This window comes from Cuculus canorus, chromosome 1 (assembly GCF_017976375.1).
Source record: "Cuculus canorus isolate bCucCan1 chromosome 1, bCucCan1.pri, whole genome shotgun sequence".
Lineage (NCBI taxonomy): Eukaryota > Metazoa > Chordata > Aves > Cuculiformes > Cuculidae > Cuculus > Cuculus canorus.
In genome coordinates this window covers 53,115,414-53,134,617 of record NC_071401.1, presented here as the reverse complement: position 1 = coordinate 53,134,617, position 19,204 = coordinate 53,115,414, and the positions used below count along the sequence as shown (strand labels likewise).

Sequence of the window (19,204 nt, the reverse complement as noted above, 5' to 3'; positions counted from 1 at the left end):
TAAACCAAGGCTATAGTCTTTAAAAAGGGAGAAAACAGGTAATTTTCCAGCAAGCCGCGAGAGGGCAGGTTGTGTTCTCTATACAGTTTGCTTCAGCCCCATTTTTACAAGCAACTCTTAAAACCAGTAACAGTTTTAAAGCCCTTGTTATTGAACTAAGTACCAGTGAGTGGAAAAAGTAACACACAGATCTTTGTCCCTAGCGCTTTTTATGTGCAGAGGATCAATCTAATGCCCTCATTGCTCCTCTCCTAGAAAGGAAAACAGCTTTCTACTCAATTTACAAGTAAGAACTGAGCAACTCTCCTTGGTTTTACCCACACGCTCTTAGGCAAAATCAGTTCTAACAAGTTAGCTGCTCTGCTACATTTTATACATTTCTCTCCTGGCTCTCTCCTTCATGTACCTCATTGCCACTTGTGCATAACCAGGCCAGCTTGCAAAGCAAACACATGGGACAGTAGCATCCATATCTCTAAGCTGGTAAAGCTAGTTGGGCACACACTATGCCCTGTAAGCCCAAGGAGAAATCCACCCTTGAAAGGAGCAGCCTAGCCTGTCTCCTAAACTTTGACATTCACATCACGTGAAGGAAAAAAAGGTGTCAATCTCCATCCAACAGCATCTCTCTACACCAGTATTTAGCAGGAACCGGTGCGTATGAAGACCCATAGTCTTGCAGTGCTGGGAAGTGGCTGACATCTCCTTAAGAAGGACATGTGCATACCTCAGACCTGGCCACAAACTGATGTTGATCAGGGTCCAACTGATCTGACACATACCTAAACCAGGTGTCTAGAGACCTTATCTGATGTCCTCAACACCAAGCAATGTTGGTCCCTACACAGTAACTTCCCCCAAAAAATCAACATGAATTTGGAGCTAAGGTACAGGACTGAGCAGCTGTAAAAAAAGTCATACAACCGTTGATATCCTGGGCACGAGCCAAGAACAAGTGCACTGGGACCCCTCAGACGTACCACAAAACAGCAGAAACAGCAGCAGATCATTGTCCACCCGATGCAGCAAAGGCTATTCAAGTGTGTGGTGAGCAAATAATAATTTTCCTTGCCCCAAAATGTCTGCATTTTAGAGGTAAGTTTTGTGAGCTACATATATTCAAAGCAAAGCATAAAGACCTACTGAGAGCTTCTTTCCCGTTCACATGGATAGTATTGAGCAGGTCTAGAAGAAATACCAAAAATCATTACTAACTGGAATTCTTTATTCAAGGCTACAAAAGCAGAGTTTTTCTAAGATTCAGGATCTTACAAAAGGCAAAATCTGAGCACTCCATTAATGTAATGATTATTCCATTAAAGTAATATACTAAGCACAAAAGCTAACATGAACTGTTCAGGACTTTATTCATTGTGTAAAAACCCTGTCTCAAGATAACACAGGTAAGCCACGTAAACGTGGTCCAAACCTATGTCTAAATAAAGAAACATATATGGAAAGTATAAAGGAATGTTTAAGAGAGGGTCTAGGAAGTATCACATCCAAACCTGCCCCCACCTGCAGACCGGGCTAATGCAAGGAATCTCAGTCCTGTTACATTGAGTCCTGGGTTCCAGACTTTGGAAAACTAAGTCTAGATACATGAAACAGTGCAAAATAGAGAGTGATTAGCACCATTTTCAACTTCTGCCACAGGTCCCTAATGGAAATAAAACACAAATGCATACCTAGCTGTAAGGGAACTCCTGCTCTCAAATCTTAAGATAATTTGAGTTTAGAAGTTTACCTACTGCTAACAACAGGTTGGTTGGGAAAAACATATTGAATTGATCATGCTTCTGAAATAAACTGTAAGCAGGGGGTTCATACAGTAATTTGCCAAAGAGCATGAAACATTTAGAACGTTAAAAACAAGACTATGCTATTCAGAATAATTATTGAACTGTAAAATAATATGTTATTTGAATATATATGTAGAATTAATAACTTTCAGCATATCTCTAGTTGTTACATGAAATCAAAAACACATTAAAGTGAAAAATTATCTTGGTTATTCAAGTTGGTTTTCTTCTATTCGGATTCTCGGCTGTTTTGATCTAAACCTATAGAGGATGACTTACAAGTGTCACACACCCCAGATAACATTTGGTAATGAGAGGAGTCTGTCCTGACTTGGGCCTTGCACATACGGACGCAGAGACTTCATATAGTACAACTGACAAGATAACAGGAAAACCTGAATGAAAACAATGTAGTCAGCAGCCAAAGGAGTGTGTGATAAACTCTCAGCTAAGATCTCAATAAGGCAATCAAGGTCCCTTCCTACAAGAATAAGCAAAGAAACAAAGAGAGGGCACTAGGCCTCTTCCATGTACTTTTTGGGGCTGAAGCTCACGTTCATCAGAGGCTCAAAACCTCTTCTCCTCCTTCGGTGCTGGAAAAGCACAAGCAGCAGAATGAGCATAGTCAGTGCTATAAGTGCTCCTCCAATTGTGGATCCAACCACGACAGCCCACATTTGGGTTTCTTCAAGTGAATCTGGAAATACAAAACATCTGAGGTGAGGGTACATCATAATTTCATTTCTCAGATCACAGGTAAGAAAGCAAATATCCCACAGCCTGGTAATCATGATTACTTGTGTGGCTTAGAGGCCCACAGGCCACAGGGGAAGCTGGTAATGCACCATGTAACCAAGACGCATTCCAGAGGTGGCAATGTTTCCTGCCAGAAAAGTCTACAGCTGCATTTAAACTTCAGCCTTTCATAAAAATTAAAGTCTTGAGAATGGGAACGATTAACAGTGACAAGACCAAAAGATCATTCTCTTATCTAATTTCGCCAAAATTATAAATTATTTAAGCAATTCTTTCTATAATGACATTTCAGCATAGCTGTTTCCAAGTTCTTTTGGTCAACAGATAACCTTCCAGTTTTCCCATAGAACACAAAGCAGCCTATTGTCAAACTTTTAACTGAAAACACTATTTAGTGTGATTGTGCCAACAAGCTCCAGATCACATCCTCTGATTTTGCATCACTTCTTGGGGAATCACTTCTGTCCTCTAAGATAATGTTGTCCATTCTTACAACAACTTTGCTCCACTTGGATGAATAACTTTATTTTGTGTTTTGGTTTTATGCTTTCAGAAGAAAAAAATGCCCACTGTCTTGTTCTGAAAAATGCTACATATACTAAGAAGGCAATAACTACATTTGCCTAAACAGTCAGAAAAATCTCTCAAAGGGGTTTAAGATATTTAGAAAGTATTTAGACATAAGCTTAAATCCAGATGGCTCACACTGACTAGAAAAGTGATTAAAAGTTGTGAGCCCCAATCTATGTTCTCTGTAAACAAAAGAGTAGAGGGCAATCATGCCTAAGTTCATTAAGGTTTCAAATTGAGTTATTTACCACTCTACCATGTCTTAAGTAAGAGCCAGCAATGTTTTCCATATTTTGATTTCTAATGTGTTTACATGATGTAGAATTAGAAAGTTATATATTTACATAAAGAAGAAGAGTTTGGATGTATAATTTTGTTATCTGAACACAGACCATGCAAACAGGTATAGATATGCTGCTTCACAGCGAGCTAACAATTTATTTAGGTGGGAATTGAGGTGCAGCAGAATCACAAGCAGCCTTTTTTCATCCCTGGGTACCTCATGCCGAAGCTGCAGCAGCATTTCCAGAGTAGGAGGATGGACAGTGGTCCAGAGGAAGGCAAACATGAATTCCATAAAAGGTGAAGTTTATATTCTATGGGGAAATTTTGGGGATACCTGTGAGAAAAGCTCTGCAGAAGCAGCTAACATGTCTCCACAAAATCAGGGCTCCCCTACAAAAATGCAGCCTGAGGACCAGGATTTCAATCTTTTGGAGTCTACAGGCCTTTAAATAGTCTTCACAGATTAAAACCACAGACACTTGGTAAGCATTTAGAAGATGTTTATGGCCATAAAGATTAGATAAGCATCTACTGCCTCTCACAGGAACACTGAGGTATGGAAAGAAACCGCTCAGATTTAACCTTTGGTAAAGCATCTGAAGCACAGTTTTCATGTATTTCTTACACTTGTGCCTTTAACAAATATCTGCAACTTGTGCTGCAAATTCTGGATTCCGTGCATAAATACTTTGTTTTCTTCAGTTTCATATTTATCTGATTTGTGACAAAGGTAATTTGAAATTAATAAATGAATGCTAAAGCATATTGTAACTATGGGCATGGAAAATCTTAAAAACAGGGATTTTATAACAAAACACCAAGATGCATCTTTCCAGATTAATGGAGTTCTTCTCAAATGAGATTCATGGTATGGTGCTATTCAGAGCCCTCTGCAAAAGAGGTATTTTGTAATGACTGATGTCAGCCAGACAAGCTCCCTGGCAGAGTGTCTGACCTCTGAGAGGTTGAAGGATCCTGTAAGAGGCAAAAACAGTGCTGGGAGCAGGAGTCAAACTTGAAGACTCCTCAAGCCCAAAGGGGAACCGTTATCAATGCTGGAGCAGTTCAAGTTGATGCATTTTGCAGCAGTGCAGACTAAGGATGTGCACACTTGTAGTTAGCATGGTTTACCTGGTGAGTTGTAACTACCTGTGCTACAATATGTGATTGCTAGTGAGCAGGTGAATAGACCCAAGTGTTTTGTGAAAGGTGCCTAATTTTCCATATGCCTGTGTCATTGAAATGGTGAGATCTCAACTCTTGGCCTGTAGCAGCCTCCACACCTCTGAGACGTACCTGGCAGGTCAACGGCATAGGTATATCCGAGCTGCTCCGCAGTTTGGAAGAGTTCATTGTTGGTCACAGGAGGGAAAAAAGGGACCATGTTGTAGAGCCTGTTGTGACCAATAGGGGCCAGCTCCTCAGGCCAGGCTTTGTCAGGGGGGTTAAACCGCTTCATCCACTCATCAAAGATGGCATCAGTAAAAGAGTGTAGAACCTGCAAATCCAGGTATGGGTACATAAAGTTATTAAGCTCTTTCTGAACTCGACAGCATTTAAAACATTCTCGCATAAGGTGGCAGCAGCCTTTAAGAGAGAAGAAAATAGTCTAATTTAGGTGGAATTTACAGAATGGGAGACCAGAAAAGCCCATGACAATGAAGTAAATTGATCTCCTGCATGAGGCATTTTGCCGTGTATGTCCTTGTTGCTGCTTGTTCGTAATAAGCTCTTTCTCCAGACATTTTAACATCATCTGGCAGTGAATGGGCAGGTGAGGTCCCCTGAGCACATTCAGGTGAATGTACCTCTAAAACATATTTCACTCTCTCTTGTGTTTGAAAACATACGGAAAAATGTGGAAAATTTTATTCATTCACAATCATTTGATAGTGTGCCACCAGTTCCACAGCTCCAGGTACCCACAAATTTGATCAGGTCTTGCCTGGTAAGTCTATAAGTCGATAAAGCACTAATATAGGAAAGTTGTTTCCAAGTTGAGTTCAGACAATTATTACAGTTTGGGGTAGTTCAAATCAGTTTCTGATGTGCTTATATTTTTTAATTACCACACTGGAAAAAAACTTAGAAAATACTTTATGGAAAATAATCTTGCATCTAAAATTACAGCATAGTGAAAAGAAGATTTCATTGCATAAGAAAAGAATTCATGTAGGAATCCAAAAATTATTAAGGAAATAAGCTGGAGAACCACCAGTGCATAAGTATTTTGCCTAATTTTTCCAAAAAAAAAAAAAAGATTGCAGACTTAAAATAAAGGTAAGAAAGAAACTAACTGTATTAGAATTTCCCTATATAATCACTCAGGTTTAATATAACAAAAAGGAAAATAAATTGGCATGAATTTATTAGGAGAGGAAGATATATAGGCAGAGTCAACTGTTGGCCTTTTATTTGCACATTGCTGTTTGTGCTGCTCATTGCAGTACAGCACTGTACCAATGCATCAGTGAAATCACATTATTTCTGTTCCCCAAGAGATCCTAAAATTAGATGTGCTTCTTTTTAGCCTGTGAAGTTTTAAATAGAGAAATAAACTACTCCGTCTGTGGCTCTAAAAATAACTAACCCCACTTTCAATTTATCTTGTTGCTGTAAAATTGTCTGGTCAAAGCTAGTAAATTTAGATATCACCTAATGAAAGGATTCATGGTAATGTGACTTGGAATGGCAGCTCTTCTCCCTGAAACTTATTATATATTTCACAAATCTTTCTGAGAGTTTTTATTTGACCATTACGCAGGCATGGCAAAGTTCAAGACAAGAGAAAAGAAAATTATTCTTTTCCAGTTAAAGGACTTATTTTGGGGGAATTCACTTTGCTTCTGCTTTGCAAATCTCTGGTAAGAGAGTTGTGTTTGAGCCACAGGCACTGTCACTCACACTGGGGGAAAAAGACATACCACAAAGATGGGATCATTGGCAGCTGCGTGAGGGAGGACACTGGTCCCATTCAGGAAAGAGTGAACCAAATTATGGAGGCTCAGCATCGGTGAGTTAAGGGCTCCATCTGGTTTATTGAAGCCCTCCAGTGCATTCCTGCGGATGGGTAAAAGCAGGATAAAGTAACCATATTTTGCTGACAAATGGGCACATAACAAAAATCCGTGACCCAGTCAGCTCTGGAGGAGTCAAGGGACAAACCTGAAACTGAAACTGGAATTGCGGAAAAAGGGGGGGCTGTCAAACTCCTGCAGGGAAAGGCACTTCTTGACATCCTCTGCCGTGGGCAACTGCTCACTGGAACCCTCCGGCAGCCTCCGTCGCAATGGCCCTTCATCACTCCCATTGCACAGCGTGACCAGGCGGTTGTAGTCATCCAAGCTGAGAGTAAAACAGAAAGAGGCACAAATTAGAACAAGGTGATGATGCCTGGCTTTGTTGGCTTTTTCTCCCATAGTACGAGAGAGGTCTTGGCTGTACATGTGGGAGAGCAAGGGTTAGGGACTGACATCTCCTGGGGCATCTCAGTTCACCTCCTGTGGCCTGGAAGCTGAAGGTATCACGTGACTGCCACTGTGCCATGGCTTTTCATGGCTCTACATCCTCTATGGAACATCAGTCATTTGGGCAAGACTCACCAGGATCATCCTACATGGAGAGAACATGCTTTAAAAAAGGCAAGCACAACTCCATTTACACCTACTCCTCTCCTGAGAGCTCTGGAAAAAAACAGTTTTTGCTGGACAAGCTAGAAAACTCTTGAATTATGAATGGAAAAACTTTGAGTCCAGAATAACGACTATTTTATTTAACTCTTAACAAAGAGGGAAATAAACAGGAAAGTCCCACAATGGGATGGACTAAGCAAATGTGAGGAATGACAGAAAACAGCATTTCACTTTCCATCTTTCATGCCTTTTTGAAGAAAAGCTACTGCAATATATTACATCCTCTTTTTCAGGGCATGGAGGACATCCTGCTGTTGCAGGGTTTTCCTACTAGTTAATGGGGAGCAAGTCTTTTGTATTAGGGACAAAAAAGAGAAGGAGGAGGGAAAAAAGTGTAACACTTGTGAAAAAAATCTATTCAGTATGCCCTATTCAGTATAAATGGAGATGGCATTTTCAGAAACATCTGAAGAAAACAAAAGCCCTTCTTATTTTAATCTTGGCAAGGAAAAATTTCAGGCACTTCAGTTTTCAAGAAAAAAAAAAATATTTATCTTAGAGAGAAAGTAGGTGCAGGATTTAAAGATAAAATTACAAGTGGTTCTTTAGGTACCCAGAGAAAGAGACTTTGAAAAGTCCTGAGCTCTTGGTACCTCTATCTGACTGACAGCACACTGCCCTGGAGCAGACAGAATAATATTTTAGGAGGGTTGTAACCAGCAGCATCTTATGTTGTAGCACCCCAATCCTGCATATCAAAGCCCTGCCTTCACCCAAATCAGTATATGCCTACAGATTGCTGGCAGCAAGCTCCTGGCTGTCTCTGTGTTATTTCACATGAAATCTCAGCCACTTCGAAGTCAATCCTCAGACTGCACTAAATATTCCAGGGTTAAGATCGCATTCAATACAAGGGAACAGATTTTTCAGCCTATCTCTAGCTTCCCATATACCAAAACAGTTTTCTATTTCTGCTGTCAAAATCAGTGGTGTGTTTGTTACAGAGAACAAACATGCAGACATTTCTTCTTTAAAAAGATAGTTGCCAGTGTGCAAACTCTTCAAACTTTTGGCAGCCATAAGTCAGCTGAATAAACCAAAAACCTCTACCAAAAAAAAATCATCTTAAAAAAAATATACTGCCATAAAACTAGGAGGGAAATATTCACAGCACCATCTACTCACAAACTGATCTGATTCCCAGTTTTAAAAGAGACATTTGGGCTCTTTTCCTGCCACTCACTCACACTGAGAGAGCAGCCTGTATCCTCAGTGGTGAATGAAAGTAAGGTTTGGTCAGTATGCAAGCTTGCCCTAGATATTCTCATACCTGTTACAAACTATTTGCCACCTAGAGAATCTGGAGCTCTGGCTGATCAACCCCAGGTCGCCTGGTCGCGATGCTCCAAAGAGCTGGTCTGTGCAGACGTCACATTCATTTCTACCCGTGGCAAAGTTCCAGTAGGGAAGTGCAAAGGAGTCATTACCCATCAGTCGCTGCAATGGACAGAAACACATTAGTAGGGAATCAGCCTTCAAAGGAAAGAGAAAGAAAGGGACTCCTGCAAGTTGTTTCTCTTAGTATTCACTGGATATTATGCTTTTCATTTAACGTTTCAATTACAAACACTTCACAGCACTGCTCCAATTCCTTTCAAAAGACCAGTCAGTCCTAGCGAAGATATTGTCATAGTTACACTAGTGTTGGCCTGCATTTCTTTTAGGCTTTCTACCAACAATATTCTGCAATATTAGGCTTTCTACCAACGCAAAGACCAGGCAGGAGAGCAGGAGCAGAGATGAAGCAAGTGTTAAGGAACAAAGAGGCTTTCTGAGTGATGTAAGTGGGTAATAGAAAATTGTGCATGTGGTTTGCTTTCACTCCAGATAGGCTAGCCCTGGAGAAGAATCTGAACTTGTGCTAATAGAGGAACACAGTGCATTTCCTTATGTTTGCTTGTTAGAATATGATTTCACACAGGCAAGATCCTGCAGCTATTTTGATACCAACCATTTTCATTAGAGATCTGCAAGGCTGAAACACAGTACCATTGCCAATGTAGAAGTAATGCAAATGGAGATGAGTCAATGCTTCAGCAACTGACTATCTGGCACGTTAACATGACTCTCTCTAAAAGATGCACTGCTAAATATATGCATGTATAGTATGGCACGTTTAATATTCAGAGTTGCCTTCATTAGGAGGGTATCTTCAACATCAGCAGACAATATCTGTTACCAAGTTTTATGTGTAGGTGTTGCTTTGATTTTACTAATAAATACTCTTAAAGCAGGTCTTCTGTGCTTAGTTGTGGAAATAAATTAAAAATATCACCATGATAACCTTTACATCATTGTTCACACTGAGAAACTGTTTTGTCCTTAGGATCTTGAAAGCACTAATTTAACTTTAAACAAAAAAAAGGGAATAATGAACAAAGACTCCTGGGGGTTTGGGTAGGAATCTGTTCTAGGAAACAGCTTACCCTTGGCTGGCTCGACAAAGTCACATAGCAAAAGACAGAAGCTGCATGAGGAAAGGGAAGGCTGTTCGGCTTACCTGCAGGTCTCTCTCCAGCAACAGCAAGTGGTACCTATGCCAGGTAACAAAGGCAGGTCCCTGATGGGAGAAATCGATAGCTGTGAAGGGGCGTCCAGGTCCTACAAAGGGAAGATAAAATAAGCACTTAGGCACCAAATGAGGCTCAAGAGAAAGACAGTAGTTTCTTCTATTACCTGGAGTGGAGTTAAACAAAAACCTGCAGCTCTGCACCTCTGGAAAGAGTACATACATCAGAAGCTACAACTCTTAAATGGGAGAAGTGAAACAAACTCTTCTGTAGATATCCACTTCAGTGCTTCTAAAAATCTCACGTTCCGCAAAAGCTGGATATTGTGAAGAATTCTTGTCCCTTTATTGGATTTTGGTTTTAAGAACCAGTCATCCTGTCTAAAATCCTAGCTTCTTGCTAATATGTACCAATATTATCTCATTCTATTGCTCAGTGGCAGGACTCACAGTGTGTGACTATCAAAAAAATCTCAGCATTTTCCATAATCTGCCAACTGTAATTCAACAAGTCCTTTGCCAATTTTCTTCAAATTGTGCCTGTTATTTCTTGTCTCGTGCTCTTGTTATTCCATATGAAAACTAAGACACTCAAAGGCTAGGAGGATCAAAAGACATGTGGATTTGTTTATCACCGCAGCAAGTGTCAGCCCAGATACAGATCTATTGATCACTGCAGCAGCACTGGAAGTTGCCTCTTTCCCTTTGCACATGACCATCCTGTACTCTGAACGACCTTTGCTCTTGCTAGGCCAGAAACTGCTTCCTTTGGCCCTGCAAAATGGAACTGTGTCAGAAGGGGAGACTGAAGAAAACTCACTGCTGGGTAGTAGATACCCTCAAGCAAGGAGGTAGATATGGGCTGTTCAGCTTGCACACAAGAAGGGTAGAAAAGCCATGCTGCTGCCTTCTCCTGTAAGAGCTGGGCTTTGTGAAATAGGGCTGGCAGAGGTACTTCTGTTTGTAAGAGCAATGAGGACTAGGAAACCTGATTTTGGAGAAAGCATGGGGTTAGACACCCACATCTCTAACCTGGTTTGGTTTTAAAGTAAGTTGTGGTTAGTCAGGCAAATCCCATTATTAGTGACTTGCTGAAGGCCACAGAAAGCAGTAGTAGTTTGATCCCCAACAGCTCTGTATGGTCCCTGCCTTAACCACTGTGGAGCCCCTTTCCCACTGCTGTCGCATCTGCCTTGTCCTGTGGACTAGAAATGCCTTTTTAAAGTCAGTCACTGCCTGATCACACTTCAGTTCACCCAACAGTGGAGCCCATGGACTAATACCCTGTCAGACAGATACACTAGGACTGTGGCTAGTGTGCTCCAGCCACTACAGGGCATTTGGTCATGGGAACCAGGTCATGGGAACTATAGCAGGTCTGAAGCAGACCTTCAGCTGCAGGTGGCCACCAGCTTCTCACCACCAACCATTTCATTCCATAGATCTGCTCTCACTGCAACTCACTTCTAGCTAAAGTAACACAGCAGCGTTAAGCTTACTTACCTTTGTTCAGCAATGATACTTTTCACCCTTTCCTTTACCTGCAGAACCCCTTGGATAAGAAAAGCACTAACCTAATAGCGTGTCTCTGACTGAGTAGTAATGAAGCCAAACAAAGTAGTTATAAATACTACAGTTCGCAATTTGTGGTTCCGCTCCAGTAGGGCCCAGCAGACTTAGCCAGTGCTGAGTTGCAATTACATAGTCTGGGTGAATGGTTGTCTTTGCACGATCCAGAGCATCAAAGAACTGCTCTCTTTCTTCTGCTGTCAGGGAGTGGATATCCTTCCTGACAACTGGTGGCTTCCTTGTATTGCAGTCAGGGCCAGTCCAGCCAAACTTGCAGTCACCACAGTTATAGCCAGCAAAGTTTCCTGAATCAAAAGGGAAAGAGCAGTCATGACATTTGAATCAGAGAAAAATAATAGCAAAATGCAGAAGAATTAAGAATTAGCACTCTTTTTCCTCAATGATGCCAGTTCCTGGAAGTGACAGCAGCTGAGCAGACTGGCAGCTTTGCCAACTGCCTAACAAGAGAGATGGCTCTCTTCCCAGAGTCACAGCAGGGCCAAGAATCACACTCAGCTGATTGAGGAGGTAAAGTGCTGGGTAAGGGATTTGACACCCCAAGGTGCAGAACTCTGCAAAGCCCTCAGGCACGTGAGGAATCTCACTGAACAGAGGGCTAAACACTTTACATTAAGCATGTGATGAAGTTCTTTGCTCTAATGGTTCTCAAGTACCCCCAGACTTCCAGGACCAAACCCAAAAAGGGGTCTGCTCACGTGGATCCTTAAGCAGAGGAAAAAAAACCCAAACAAAACACTTCTCTTAAGGACAAAAATTAGGAAAAACTAACATCTGTTAGCAGTGTATCTGGGATTCAGCTCAGTACAGGACAAGCACCAGGGGTGCTGCAGGTCACGCTTTAAGTATTATTAAATGTTGCAGCAATAAGAGCTTGAGCAACACTGCAATATCATTGTACCCTGCTGGCATTGTTCCTAAGTCAAGGGTTCACTCTAGACTATTAGTTCAGGCCCTCTACTGTGGTGGAAGAGCCCAGAAAAGGAGAGTTTGCTTTAAGCATGGCTTCTCACCCACCATGGCAGACTGCCAGAAGCAGCAGCTTGCTTTGCCTTTGCCAGGGGTGACAGTGAAGGACCGTTCTTATGGTTGACATCTGCCTGCTGTCTGCATGCAGGCAGGCTGCTGGCATAGCAGCAGTGTAGGACAGGGGACATTGCTGCCAGTCAGGGGAGGGAGCAGAGGGGCAAGCAGGTTTCTCTGGGTTCTTCCCTTGGTTCTCCAAAACCTGCACTGAGAATCCCTACCCCTGCCCTCCCTGCAACCCCATGCACACACTCACTCCAAAACAACCACACCAATCGTCTTCCAAAATGCCACAAAATCGTACCGCTCCCTGCATATATCAGTGCTGCTTGACCCATGACAGGCTTTGGGCCAGCATGGAGGTGGGGAAGTGGCTTATGAAGTGTTTCTGGATGGACAGACATTCCTAGGCTGTAGGCTTGAGTCTACAAGTAGAACAACAGTTAACACTGAAGATTTCAGATTGTCAGGGGCTACAGGGCTTATTACGAAATTCAAAGACCTGCAGGGTTACAAGACCTGTTACCAAGAAGGCTTTGTAGTTTACGGCTAGCCCTAGGATAAGGGCTGCTGAGCTCTAGACATTTGTGACAGACTCCTGTGAGACTCTCCAAAAGAACATGACGACTCTTAACTGTAGGTTTGGAGAGCTTATGATTGCTTTGGAAGCTCTGAGATCTACAGGTTTACATGCTATAATAGATTTACAGACTATCATGAAGCTTAGGACCAGCGCTAAGGGACCACAACGATGACAGCTTCAACTATGTTTTGGATCATGCACAGCCCAATGACATGCCATGAGGACAGTTCAAAGTACGTAGAAGCAACTGGGCTCAGTTGCCGTGTTCCAGCTAGGAGGCACCCAAAGGCAGGGGTCTGCACTGGTTCAGGAGGCTGAAGACTCCAGAAAAAGCAAGTAGCTTATAATTTTATGAAAGAAAGAAGATTGTATGGATATGTTATTATGATGAGGGCAAAGATTAAGATATAAAATCAAAATCTAAAATAAAATAAATTATAAATAATATAACATATAAAACCAAAACATTGATTTTATCACAATATCCTGACATTAACAAAGAGCACGACTGATGTTGTGAATTTGGTGTACTCTGTCTGTATACTTGCTCATTCGTGACAACTCGGCCTAGCTATTAGGGCCCCTCACATACTCCAGCCTGTACCGTCCAGATGACAAATATCAGGAATATCTTGCAACATTGCCTAATTAGGTCATGTATATTGCACAAGGTTCAGTACACGGACCACAAGCTTCTGGAAAGGAGCTGTTGTCCCCTCACACCCAAAGGAACAACTCAATCCTTTTTAAGAGGAGGGAAGCCAAGCCAAAATTAACTATTAAGAGATCTGTCAACAACCTTTTTTGAGACTGGAGGTCACCCTTCCAGTAATTCACATGACCCATTTATTCACATCATTGAATAAACATCGCAGTGAAATATAGCACTAACCAAATCAAAGTTAGTACAGGACCAGGTTTGTCTTGGGACCAGAACAGGACTCCACTAGTCACTTGTTGAGGCTCTGCTTCTTCCTGTCTCAGTGAGTGTCCTTTGAATCTACACAGCCCTACATGCCCAAGATCATTTCATCGGACAACATCCATTTTTTATGTATACTCTATGTGCCACCTCAGGCTATGAAAAGAAATTTGTAAAAGCCTGCAAAAGTTATTTTTGTGGGAAAAAAAGCTTTTCTCTGCCTTTACAGCACTGGAGACAGGTGAACCAGTGACTCCTCATCTGTTTCCTTGGGTAGGAGCTAATTATATCCAGTTGCTATTCTGCAGGATTTTCTCTCTTAATGGCCTAATCTCTGAAGTAATCCAAGGGGTCCATTCTTTCTACCACTTCGCTAGACAGTTTTCGATGGGACATGAGCTTTTACTGAGTAAGAAGGAAGGACTGCAGTGAAGAAGAGATTAGCAAACAGAAGGAGCTGATTTCCAGGCAAAGTGCTATTTCACACGGCAGTATTTCTGCTGATTGTGTCAAACGTTTTTGTAACATCCTCAGGTCTATTTGGCAGGGTTCCCTTTCCAGAAATGCATACAATAACAACGCTTTGTAAAAGCGAATGTTGCTTTATTTGTCATTTTCTTTCAACAGACTTCATGCATCCCAGGACTGTCATTATGCAGCAGCCAAAACTTCAAGAACCTGATGGGGATCTGTGGGATTTCCCACATTGCAAACAGGGATGACTGCAGTGCTCAGACCTAGGTTTTTTTATGTCTCTGCCAAATCGCTCTTTCAGCATTTGTTTCTAAAACACTGTGCAAGGCCACTGGTCTGGAAATGATGCATTGCTGTTTTCCAAAAGCTCATTTACTGCCTTGTGGACCTCCCACATCATAATGCTGCAAAATGTATGTCCCAGTCTCTTGTAACTTAACTTCAATGTCAGTTATGCTGGTGATGGTAGACTTCAATGGTATAGCTCTAGGAGAGCAGGAAAAGTAATGTCATATCACTAGGATATAGCATACAGTGGACCTTTTTAGTAAGACAGTTCTAGACCCTTTTGAACACAGGGACCACAGGAACATGCAAGGATTCAGGCCTTAGCATTGTTTAGCCTGCAGTGACTAACACATAGCAACTCAGTGTACAATCTCTCCGAGGCTGTGTCAGGGACAACGGAGGTTTTTCTTACTTCTTGTTCCTAGAAAAACATAGTGTGGGAGGTAGTTTTGGCACACAGACAGGAGGTAGTGTCACAAATGGTGTCTGAATGCTCCCTGCTGGTTCCACTACTTTCAAGAATTACTATTGTACTGCTGCTGGGCAAGACAAATAATCTTGAGTATCTTCCCCATTAACCCTCTTGTGTGGAGATGGGATCACATGGCTCAGGAGCTGTCATCTTCTGTGCCTAATCTCGCCATCAGTAATGGTTCTCTTTCCCAATGAAGTTGTGTGAATCTGACTGTTTCTGTAGGCGCTATTGCCATGCTACATCTCCCAGTGGCCACAACAGTGAGAAAAAGACACTTCTTATGACACAACACTTGGTATGTGTTAGTATACACTGCTGGTCTGTGCTAACACCAGTTATCACATACCGCTGTAGCTGCTTCTCAACCCCAGTGACTGCTTGAGCTCACAGATATTTTTCTGCCTCTGAACAGTCATAGCATGTGGCTTGCCTTCAGACACTGAGCATAACAAAAACCAATAACTCCATCAACTCAGTGTCTTTTCTTCAGTGAAAAGGAACCCATTCAACACTCTCCATCTTCTGCTTTGGTTTACTGTACGAAGATGAAAGCTGAGCAGCTATCATGCCTCTTCCTTACACAGAAATCAGCTTAATAAATGTCATTTATCAGATGGGGAGAACGGACTCATTTTCAGTCTTCTTCAGCCATTGCATTAAAACAAGACTTTTACATTAGATTTGAAGCACCAGCATACTGCAGTATCCCAAAGGTAGGATCAGGATTGCTACCATGTGAGACAAATGGTTAGCTTTTCGGTCTCTTGTAGCTCTTAATTTGGACATACTGTTAGGCTGCAGGATGTGTAACATCTGCACCTAACAAACACTCTAACAGGGTCATCAAGGTATGGTTATAATTTAGTATTATCCTGCAGCCACATTGCCCTATTATATATAATGAATTATATATTCATTGCCCTATTATAAGTCAATGAAGAAATTACTTTAAAAGCTCATTTTTACCTAGTGGGAGGCCCATCATATCAGCTACATGGCCTAACTGGCAATTTGCTTACAGTTATAAAATAGAATTTAAACCTTCTGTCTCCAACATGATTACATATTGCAAAGGATTGTGAAAAGATTTAAATACTTTTTTCTCAAAAACTTTTATGGAAAAAGTAATAATGTTCAGCACATGTTAACTTTAAAAACTGGCAAGAAAAAACTTTTTCTAATTATGTTTACCTCTTCAGTGAACTCAAACTATGTCATTGTTTAATCACTGTCACAACCTGTACTAGCAACCACATGACTGACCACAATGTTTTTTCACAATCATCTTCTGTACTGAGATTTTTAAATGCTATATGGGATCTGTATCACATTAGTACAACTTTATCCTTGAGAACTCAAAATAGCATTTTGTTCGTAAGTCTTCTAAAACAGTATTCTCCTAAACTAAATCTAATTATCCCACTGAAATACTTTGAATGAGCATATTTAATTTGTGTAACCTACCATAGGTAACACAGTCCTCGATGTCTAATAAAGACCATACATAAGACCACATTACTCTTGTGTGCAGACAGCCAACCAGTGTATAAAACAGAGTGAAAAAAAAAATATAACAAAATACTAATAGACAGAGACACAGGTTCACCAGCATTATAAATGCATCAGATCTAAGACAAATCCCACACAGCTGTGAACTTTTTAGCAGCCTCCTAGAAATGTCTTTGCCTCCAGCATCAAGCTGACCACAGTAGAGTAGAGCCCAGGAAACCTTTCTGAAAATCTTCCTTAAGGATGCCTGCCACCATAATATTTTGTCATTGGTATGTTTACATAATAAAGATGGCAAGGAGAAAGAAGAATACAGGTGAAATAAAAATGCAGCGAGAGAAAACAAATTTAAAGAGCTGAGGAGAGCAGACAGCTCAGCAGAAGTAAGGCTGAATGAAAGGACACTACATTCTGGTCACGTAACCTGGGACTCAGCCCTGCAAATATCGAATACCGGTGCTTACCTCTACTTAGACAAGCAAATTAATGCCTGCCTATGCAGACCATTTCTGTCTGTACTACTCTTCAATTTACTCCCAGATTTTGATCCCCTAATTAGTCAGACTGTGTAAATATTGATGTATGTCCGTGTGCTTCAGAGCTCTACTGATTCAGAGTCTGTGCCAATATGTGAAACTTGACTTTAGTTTTGGAGATATACAAGAACGTTTTAAGTGTCTGGAAAAGTACTTCCACATAAGCATTTGGAATCTAGTCAAAGGAAGACATAAAAAATGATTTATACTCCAAAGCCTGTCGTTCTTATTTTGAGGAGCTTTAGTAATGCCATCTACCCATCCATTTAAGTCATCTGCCACTAGCTCTCTGCTTTCAGTTGATAACAGTGCAGCAACACTTAACCTTGTGGGCTGAAATTTTCTGCAATGCTTCTTCTCAGACTGATCTGGGCTTTTTTGATACTGAAAGCCAACATATATTTTAAGAAAAACAGTTCAGCTGGTTCTAAGAGTCAAGTTGAAGGAAAGCAGGCTATTCCTCCCACGTTAGCAAATTCAAACAACTTTATGTTTCCAACAAGAAATTCCAGGCTGCTTGGCTAGCAGGTGACTTCAGTGCTAGAATGTGCTTTTTGCCTGAGTCCTGGTAGCATCTCCTACTAGCCCTGCAGAGCAGCCTGAGCTAAGACTGCAGGTCCTGCTCATTTTAACCCTCCTTCAAACAGGGCCGATGCTGAAAAGAGGTGCAGTCACTGTAGCCTGACCTGACCTTACTTTACCTTCCTACTCCCTTCTTCCTGCCAGCACTAGTGAACCCATCTTTCTGGCCAGGTTAGCCTTCCAGCACATCTGCTCCCTGATCCATTTGGCCTCCAGCACATGAACACAGAGGCCCGTGTAAAGTCACGTGGGAAGGAGTGGCTGCAGATGGAGAGAAAAAGGACAGGATGGCCTTTTTGGTGGTCATAAAGACCTATTTCAGATCAAAGTGAGTTGTAGACTTAGTTAACCACCCTAGGAAATACCCTGGCCAGACAACCATTTTCAGTGCACAGGGGTATGTCACACTGCAAAGTACTACTCCAAGAAGAATAAATCTCTAATTAATGAGAACTGATCCAGGTTCACTGTGCTATGATTAACAGTTACAGGGGTTTGAACACAGGACTGAAAGGTCCTCAGTTCTGTGGAGAAAGTTGATGGGTGGCTACAGGAACAACTTTGGGGGCAAAGAGGAAAACTCGAAGGTCTGCATGAGAGAAAATGCTGAATAAGTGCCAACAGCATCATGAACACAGTAGTATCTTTAGGAATAGTATTTTTAGGAAATTGATAATATTCAAAGCCTTATTGATGTCTTATGCCATCAGGATTGTTTCTGGCTTTCAGAGCAAGGTTAGTAGACCCATTCATCCCCGTTCCCTTCCCCCAGCACCCCTCTCACCTGTGCACCGACAGCTCTGGTTGAAGAACTTGAGGGGCCACCGTTCCCGGTCATCCACATTTCGAAGGGTGTAGAGGCCACTCCAGGGCTGAGTGTCCACCTGCACCTCCTGACACTGTCCCCTGCCCTGCAGGGACCCACAGACATTGCCTGGCTCTGTCCCTAAGGGCGGGCAGCAGCGCTTCAAGCGAAGGGCATCTACTGTCATACAGGCACGGGGGAACTGTGCCTGCACCTGGGGGGGATAGCAGCAGCTCAGGTAGCCCAGCCCAGCCCAGAAGAGCCACCTCAGAGTGCCCATTATAGTTGGGTGCAAGCTCTGTCTCTCCACTGGACCTAAGCAAGCGGAGCATGGAGATTGCCGCTGTGGCACAACCTGGCTTTGCTGCAGCTCCATGTCCGGGCCAACCAAGATAATCCCTCTCACTGCTGAGGATGTTAGTGTCGGGTGTTTGTTTAATCCTGGTCTCTAATTGCTTTGAATGCGGTTCAAAAGACACGAGCTTTGGCTCTGCAGTGCCTGCCCAGCAGCCACAGCTTTGAGCAGAGTTTATATAGAGGTTGGGAGAAGCCCTCATTAGAGGGATTAGCACAGCACAAATCCTCGTGTTTTGCACATGACATCAAGAAAAGGCGCCAGCATAAGTTCTGCAGGCTCTGGCGTCTTGCCAAGAGGGTGAATACCTCAGAATTATTTCTCCAAGCCTTTCAAGAGCTTTGAGAAATTGATGGTTTCCTTTTAGCTGAGGTGGCTGGAGAAACAGGTTTGTTTTTCTAATCAAAACCCTGTAAATGGGTAATAAATAAAAGACGAAACTCCTTCT

The 19,204-nt window shown here is 42.0% G+C and overlaps 1 protein-coding gene across 1 annotated transcript; it reads right to left on the bottom strand.

The window, feature by feature from the left end:
- Window positions 1–1,220: 1,220 nt before the first annotated feature.
- DCT (dopachrome tautomerase) lies at window positions 1,221–18,913 on the bottom strand. The gene is made up of 8 exons (XM_054056869.1): window positions 18,381–18,913; window positions 11,189–11,488; window positions 9,606–9,706; window positions 8,376–8,542; window positions 6,579–6,758; window positions 6,338–6,473; window positions 4,710–4,911; window positions 1,221–2,499 (listed from the first exon to the last, which is right to left on the bottom strand). The coding sequence occupies exons 1-8, from the start codon at window positions 18,775–18,777 to the stop codon at window positions 2,318–2,320; spliced, it is 1,665 nt and encodes a 554-aa protein (XP_053912844.1). The 5' UTR covers window positions 18,778–18,913; the 3' UTR covers window positions 1,221–2,317.
- Between the last annotated feature and the right edge of the window lie 291 nt (window positions 18,914–19,204).